The sequence below is a fragment of the Mandrillus leucophaeus genome, unplaced genomic scaffold (genome assembly GCF_000951045.1).
Source record: "Mandrillus leucophaeus isolate KB7577 unplaced genomic scaffold, Mleu.le_1.0 Scaffold314, whole genome shotgun sequence".
Lineage (NCBI taxonomy): Eukaryota > Metazoa > Chordata > Mammalia > Primates > Cercopithecidae > Mandrillus > Mandrillus leucophaeus.
In genome coordinates this window covers 1,314,573-1,322,593 of record NW_012103299.1, presented here as the reverse complement: position 1 = coordinate 1,322,593, position 8,021 = coordinate 1,314,573, and the positions used below count along the sequence as shown (strand labels likewise).

General features: G+C 52.8%; 1 protein-coding gene across 1 annotated transcript in view; it reads left to right on the top strand.

Moving 5' to 3' along the window:
* Nucleotides 1-7,305, top strand: part of NEURL1B (neuralized E3 ubiquitin protein ligase 1B) — a 48,959-nt gene extending 41,654 nt beyond the window's left edge. The window contains exons 5-6 of the mRNA XM_011987722.1: nucleotides 1,950-2,075; nucleotides 2,459-7,305. Coding sequence (XP_011843112.1) covers nucleotides 1,950-2,075; nucleotides 2,459-2,700 — 368 coding nt within the window. The 3' untranslated portion in view covers nucleotides 2,701-7,305. The remainder of the gene's footprint in view (nucleotides 1-1,949; nucleotides 2,076-2,458) is intronic.
* Nucleotides 7,306-8,021: the final 716 nt, after the last annotated feature.

Here is an 8,021-nt window from a genome sequence, read left to right as displayed (position 1 = left end):
CCCCGCCCTGCTCGCTAGGCGCTGCACCGTCCAAGGCCAGCCCGCGCTTCCCAACTGAGCGCCCAGCACGATCCACCACGTCCAAAATTGCCGGGCTCCACCCCGGAGTTCCCAATTCAGTGGGTCCACGGTGCGTTTCTGGCAAGTGCCCGGGGATGCTGACGTTGCGGCTCTCTGGACCACATTTTATAAACCACCGACCTAGATAGGTAACTGGCTGGTCTCCAGGTTTGGCGGGCTGTATCTCCGCAGTAAATGGTCAGTGCGATTTTTAGTTCCGTTATGATTTGCTATATTAGGGTGTTTTTAACATGTAATGCACAGTAAGTGTAGGGAAAAAATAAATTCGACTGCACATGAAAGAGGAAATAAGAATAGTATCGTCCACAGAAAGTGGAATGGAGGCTTGAACCATCCTATTTTGAGATAATTTTTGCCTTTATTCATGCCACAAATAGGCAAAGAGCAGCCACCAGCTGTGGGCCCGGCCGTAGGCACCAGGATAGGGCCAGCAGAGAACAGGACACACTCCATGCCGGTTAGGAGCTCACAGACACCCTAATGGAGAGCTGCACGGTGTGACATTTGCTACAGCCAGGGGCTCTTCTCCCAGCTTGGTGGAGTGAAGGAGATGTTCAGAGAAGGCTTCCCGGAGAGCCTGGCTCCAAGTTCATGGCTCAAAAAGTAGAGTCCAAGCAATAAGAAGCAGACAACAGCTCATGTGTTCCCTCACTGAATTTTATCCTCCCTTTGACCCTACGAAATCAGTATCATTATCCCCACCTACAGATAAGACAATGAAGCACAGAGAGATTAAATGACTGTCCCAGGGTCACATCGCTGGTCAGCTTTGAAGATGCTGGACAAATCACAGAGTCTCCTGAGCCTGTTTCCTTTGTGTAGAAAGAGAGGGATACCTGCTTCATGGGGTTGTCATGAGGGTGAAATCAGGTGCATATAATGCCTTGAGCGGGGCCTGACACAGCCCTGGGTTTAATCAGTGGTAACAGTAACAACAGCAGCTGTTGCTGTCTTCATGAGGGCAGAGGAGGAGCCGGGTGGCAGTGGTGGTTATTTGTTCAAGGTGTTTTTTGGGGAGGGGGAAGGTTTGTTTTGTTTTGTGTTTTTGAGGAACCATCAGACATAGTCATCATTTCAGCCCGAGATGAAGTGCCCATTATCTGTCCATTCATTCTCAGGTAGGGCAAGGGAAGGGGCATCTCTTCATCTTAAAAAATAACCTGTTATTGTCTGAACCAACAGCAGGCTTGGGGAAGAAAACTCAACCATGTTGAGCATTAGTAGTCAGGGATCTTCTTGCAAGGGGCAAAGCCCCACTCACAGTGCCCTAAGCAAAAAGGAAATGTCTGGGAGTATATTGGGTGAGTTCAAGAACAGCTGGATCTAGATACTGGAAGGATGTCAGCAGGATCCCACCTCTCTTTCCAACTCAAAGCTCTGCTTGCCTCTGTGTTGGCATCACTCTCAGGCAGGCCTTTGCCACAGGCTGGCTCTTCCAGCTCCAGGCTTCCCTCCCAGTGAATGGAATGAGTTCCTTCTTTCCTAGTAGTTCCAGTAAAAGTTGCAGACTTGGGTCTCAGGGGTCTTACGTGGGTTAAGTGCCCTTTCCTGAACCACTACTACTGAGACCAGGGAGTGGCAGTTCCCATAAGCTCCTGGCCCTTATCCTATGAGGGAGGGCACATTAGTATCCCAAAAGGACATCCCAGGGCTGTTTCTGAAAGAAATGAGAATGGAGGCTGGGTAGACAAAGAACAGAGGCACCACACTTGGACATGCTCTTCAGTCCTCAGCAGAGCCCTGGGAGATAGCTCTGGTCCTCTGGTTAGACAGACGCGAAAGCTAAGGTGCAAAGCAGTGAAGAACTGTGGACTAGCAGGGCAGGTCCAACCTCCCACTGCCCCTGATGGAATCTCTTTGGGCCTCAGGTACCCTGCAGTCCAGCCCTGCGACCACGACTCCATCAGGGTCCCTCAGCGGCTCCCAGGACGATAGTGATTCAGATATGACCTTCAGTGTCAACCAGTCCTCCTCAGCATCTGAGTCATCCCTGGGTAAGGAAATGCAAACCCGGGCAGGGGCAGGGGCAGGGGCTGGCAGCTGGCCTGGCTCTTCTGGCTGTGCCAACGGCCTTCCAGGGGCTGAGCAGGGTGGCCGCCTTTCCCCCGCATCCTCTCCTTCCCTCAGCTGTATGCTCAGCGGAGGGAGAAGTAGTGTCTAAATAGGACATTCCAAAGGGTGACAGTGGTGGCATTTTATCTTGGTGTTTGGGAGTAGAAGGGTAGAGAAAGGTCCCAGAAGGTAAACTAAAATTAGTATCTCCCAAAAGTGTCCTCCCACTGGTCCCGCCGAGCAGCACTGCATTCTTGGAGTTGCCCCAACAGAGCCCACCCGAGAGCGACATTATTAACGTATGTCCTCTTCTCCCTTTCGGCAGTGACGGCCCCCAGCTCCCCGCTGAGCCCCCCGGTGTCTCCCGTGTTCCCACCGGAGCCGGCAGGCATCAAGAATGGCGAGTGCACGGTGTGCTTCGATGGCGAGGTGGACACGGTCATCTACACGTGTGGACACATGTGCCTGTGCCACAGCTGCGGCCTGCGGCTCAAGCGGCAGGCCCGGGCCTGCTGCCCCATCTGCCGGCGGCCCATCAAGGACGTCATTAAGATCTACAGGCCATAGCCTAACCTGCCCACGGGCCTTGGCCAGAGCAAGGTCACCTTTCTGAAGCCCCCCTGGGCTGGGCAACCACGAGGCTGCCAGGGAGTCCACGGGCAGCGGCCGTCTCTCCAGTGGTGGGCAAGGCGTGACAGTCGTGTCGCGAGGCCCCCGGGGCCTCAGCCCAGGCAGGGGTTGCTTCCGGCTCCAAAGTGCTTTGCCCCCAAAAGGCCGTCCGAGAGCAAGCTCAGGAACTGCCTGGCAGATCACCCTGTCCCTTGGTGACCTTTCAACTGGGAAACAGCGTCCTCTGTCTGTGCAATGCTTCTTGCTGGGGTTGGGTTGAGTGTGAGAGAGGGGGAGGGGAGGGAGGGGAGGGAGAACAGAGAGAATGTGTGTGTGAGAGAGAGAATGAACGTGTAGCGATTTTACCAGGGGTCCCGGCTCTGGGAGGGAGCGTGCAATCCGGAGCCCCGATGTTGGCATGACTAGAAGTTGTTTGCTTTCTGGGGATGGGACGTAGCTGGTTTTGAATGTACGAAGCCTGACCCTAACAGAACTCCCTGGGGTGGTGTAGAAAAGAGATGCTCAGATTCTCTAAGGGGAGGCAAAAATAACTCATTGTTTACAGCTCCAAAGCGTCAACTCCTTGAGGGGAAGGTGGGCAGAGAACAGAACAATTCACTTCTTCATTTCTTACTGGGTCTTAGAGCTAGGTGTGATGGGCACCGAGGCCAAGCCCTCTGGGTTGTGTCATCTTTTCACCCCTTCACCCCCAGACCGTCTAATAATAGACACATCATACCTTGTCTCTGTCTCTAGAGGCAAGTCTCTGTAATGCTCCTCCCCGTCTCCAAGGAGAAGACCAGCCGAGGGTCTGTTTCTGTGGGAGAGAGAGAATCCTAGAGGCAGGTGATGCAGCTAGAGCTGGAAAGGCCACTCCACCACGCAGACAGCTCTCTACCTTCCTGCGGTGGCCCCTGGGCTTGGCGTTCCCAGGGGACCTGCTGGCAGGAGGAGGAACGAGGGCTTTATAACTTTGGTTACAACTTTTGGTCCTTGTTCTGATTCTCAGTGTATCTTCCTCCGCTGGTTACGAAAGTGTTCACTGATCAGTATGTTAACTAATGATCGAGACAGTAACTACAAATGCTGGCATTGGGATTCTCTCCCTTCCCAGACCTACCTGCTGGGATTTCCTGGGACCCTGGCCCTGACCCACCCCTCATGCCTGCCCATCTCTGCAGACTCGCAGATCATACCTGGGCTGAGGGGCTGGCCCAGGCCTGTCCCTCCCTTCTTGCCCCCAGTTCTGGCCACCTCTGCCCTCTTCTGTGATGTCCCATTAGGGAAGTCCCTTGGCCTGTCTATTTTTCAGTCCCCAGTTAGAAGTCTAGAACCTGACAACTCCAAGAGTTCTTGGGAGGACCAGCACAATGTTCTGAAAAGCCTGAGACGGCTTGCAAAAAGCAAGTACCATTTGTATTACAATTCCTAATCTGTTCATGTCCTGCTGAAGGAGGGAAGGAGGGACAGGGGAGTTAATGCATTCATATAATAAACACTTGCTGGGTGTCTGGGTGCCCAGAGCGAAGCTGGGCCCAGCCCTCACCAGATCCAGCCCCATAGACCAGCTGGTGCCCATGGATACTGGCGGGTTCAGGGCCTCCTGTTCCTCCTCTAGCTGGGAGTGGTCACGGTTGTCTGACCTGATTCTAACTTAAGGCCCCCACTCTCTTGCCCCCTCAAGAATCCCTGATTATTTACTTTTCCCTAGAAAATCTGGGGAAATTCCCACATTTTAATTTGGCAGCAGAATCTTTTGAGCAGCTTTTGGAACCGCAGTGTTTGCCAAAATAAGAGTTTGAGAATCCAGGCAGCCCTGGGTGCCTGGCTGAATTCAGTTTCCCGCATGTGCTGGGTGTGGGCGGGGCCATGCACAGGCCCTGCATGGGAGGACTCCTCACCCCAGGCCTGTGGTGCTCCAGGCAACCGTCTTCTGACTACTATGAGACCCAGTCACAAGCTGTGGGGTCTCAGTGGCCTGGGGGAAAGCAGCTCCACTCTCCTGCCCTTCCTCGCTGCCCCTTTGGGTTCCAGCCAGGGTCACGTCCAGCCTCCACTGGGAAACCAGTGACTGAGGCCTGGACCCAGGGATGGACCAGGCATTTCCTGGCGACCTGTGACCTTGGGAAGAAGGGAGTAGTGGCCCATTCAACCTGCTCTGCAGCTGCTATAAATAGCCTCCCTGTTTCCAAGAGGAGGTAAGGGGGTGTTTATCTTCTAAAAACCAGACGTTTCCTGATGCTCTGAGCGTTAGTGCTACAGAGGAGACGCACACATCCCCACTATGTTCTGTCTTGAGAAGGAGACAAGAGAAAGAGGAAAAGGAGCCACTATATTTTATTTTGCACCTACAGTGTGCCTTGGCACTGGGCTAGAGAGGCGCCTTCCTGCGTGAATCCTGTGAGGCAGGTCTTATTGCCATAATAAGTCACATCTAAGACGCTGCCGGTCATAAAACACACTGTTTTACATACCATAAGGAAAAAACGCCGCCAATCTTAACTAAGATGCTAAAACTGTACAGCTCCTTCCAATCAGAGATGTTCACGTGTGAAGAAGAAAAAATTGTGCTACTTACACTCTATGAAAGCTGGTATTATCCCACGTGGCAGGTAAGGAAACTGAGGTCCTGTGAGTGAAACGACCTCATGATCACACAACAGGAGATGGCAGGGCTGGGATTCAAACCCAGGAGTGTCTGGTGCCACATCCCACACTCCCACTGCCTGGCTCCAAGTCCCAGGAAGCTCGAGACTGAGTTTTCTCCCTTGAAACCCACTTGGAGAAAGTCCGGGCACCTGTGCCTATGTGGAGGTTCCAGCCCCAGCCAGGGCCCCTCCGCTGCCCACACCCTGGGAGGGAAAGCGGCCTCCCTTCCAGGCTCGTCTGCTCACTGCCCACCTTCTGGCAGAGCCGAGCTCTGTGAGATCTGGACTCCAACCCAAGGGCCCTCTCTCGTTATGCAGGGGTGTCCACAGTTGGGGAGGGACCTGGGGCCCTGTTCTACCACCTTCCTAGGCCCTGTGATCGCCACCCCCTCCAGCGAGGCCCCAGCCCCTTGAGCACCCCCTCACGTGACCCAGCCCTTGGCTGTTCCAGGCTCACTGCCCATCGTGTGCTCTTCTGGGCCACAGCAGCCGGGGCTCCAGGGCTGGGACAGGGGAGACCTGAAAACACCCCATTGTCAATGGTCTTGTGCGCGTTCATTCGGAGCCTCCTGAAAAACTGGGCTGTTTCCAAGGCAAATCTGGCTCCTTGTCCTAGCAGGTTCTCAGAACGGGGAGTCCCCTGGGATGGAGCTGGTCCCCTCACCGCAGCACCACGTTTTCAGTCCCTTGATGCCCACTAATCAGCATGGCCTGTGTTCAGGACACAGGGTGAACTTTTCTCTGACCCCCTGGTGCTGGTCCTGTCCTAACACATAGTAGGTACTCAGTAAAGGTTTGCTGAGTCAACCAGAAACCAGATTCTGAGTGCTCAGGGCTTTGGTAAAACAGCACCACATACACACACAAAGATACTCCGCAAACATTTGCTGAGCACCTAATATGTGTGACGTGTGTGAGGATAGAGCAGAGAGGACTGTGCCCCAGCTGTGATGCCAGCAGGGGTGACACTAAGAGGAGAGTGGGGTATTTGGGGCAGAATCCACTGGGCTCTCTTGGGCATCTGCTGCCTTGGGTCCGTGGAGGTGGGTGTCCAAAGGCTGCCTTCTTGATCAGAACCTGCTGCACGCTTCACAGAACCTTCTCTGCACTGGAAATGCTGGGCACGTTGCAGTCAGCGAGCTGCTGCCAAAACGGCGTTAAGCAGAGCCCCCGGAGGCCCTGCGGGTTGGTGATCACCCTCAGGTCCTGCTAGGGAGACGCAGTGGGGAAGTTGGCTAATTGCTGCTTTCAGGCCCTGGAAATCAGTCGCCAAGGCCCAGGAGAACCCCAGTGAGTCCGTCCAGTTGAGGCAGAGAGGCAATAACCTCCCACTGCTCGGCCCTGCCCCTGCCCCAGTCCTGGCACGGGGCACCGGCTCAGGAACATGCGGCCTCCTGGCATTTCTTGGTATTTAACTGTCTCGCTGTCTTATCCGAGTCCCTAATGAAACGACTTGTGCGACAATCTGTCTGTGCCTTACGAAAGTGTCTGTGCACTTTTTATCCTTTTTAAAAGCAACTTTTAAAAGTGGATGGGGATGGGGGGGCTGGCATACGTGGTAGGGTTCTAGAAATCTGTGATCATCGCTGAAATTCTTTTTGCATCCTGTTTTTGATGTTGGAGTGATGAAGTGTACATCCCCCACCCCACATACCACTACCTGTGTACAGACCTTTTAAAACATGTCTTCTGATTCAATACTGTGACCTCTCCAATACAGTCTAATCCTTGGGGATCTGTAATCAAAGTTTTAAAACCTGGGAAGTGGGTTGGGAAGGGTTTGCACTGGTCTTGCGTGTTGTGCTTTTCTGTGTTGTGTGTTTTGATTTTTGTCTGTTTTTATCTGTTTTATATTGACATAATTTTCCTGTTTAAAAAAAATACAACTTTGGCTTGTTAAAAAAAAAAAAAAAAACTCTTCAGAACTCAATTTTTAAAATCCCACTTACATACACTGATGGGGAATGAAGGTGAGGATCCAAATCATTGTCAGCCTTGGGGAAATAAATTGCAAAATGTCTATAGAACACCGACAATGTTTGATGCCTTTGCCAAATACACTTCTGTGAAAATCACAAGGAAATCATTCTAATCAAGGATGAAATCTACATGTAAAGATATTCACTGCAGCATCTTCTAGAGGAGTAAAAAGTTGTGAACAACCCTAATGTCCAACAACCAGGGTGTATTCACCAAGACTGTTGGTTACAAGTGACAGAAACCCAACTCAGATAGGTTTTAGGGGGATAAAGAGCTAGGGAACTGGAAAGTCCAGTAGCAGAACCCACTCTGTGTGCAAGTGGAACCAGGGTCTGAAATGCTGCATCAGGACTAGCCTCTCCCCTCTCGCTCAGCCCTGTGATCTGGCCCCATTCCCAGGTAGGTTCTCGAGATGCCTCCTGCAGGGCCACCAGCATCCTGCCTTTGAGCAGTCCCTGCAGGGACCAGCTCAGATCACGTGTCCGCTCCTGAACTAGTCACAGGACAGGGAGATACAGGGTTCTGATTGGTCAGGCCCAGGATGGGTGCTCACCTGCACCCAATAGGTGCCCTGTCTGAACTCTGTGGGCTGAAAGTGGGGAATCGCAATCTCCAGAGAAAATGAGTCCTGAAGAATGCATGCCCGAGGCG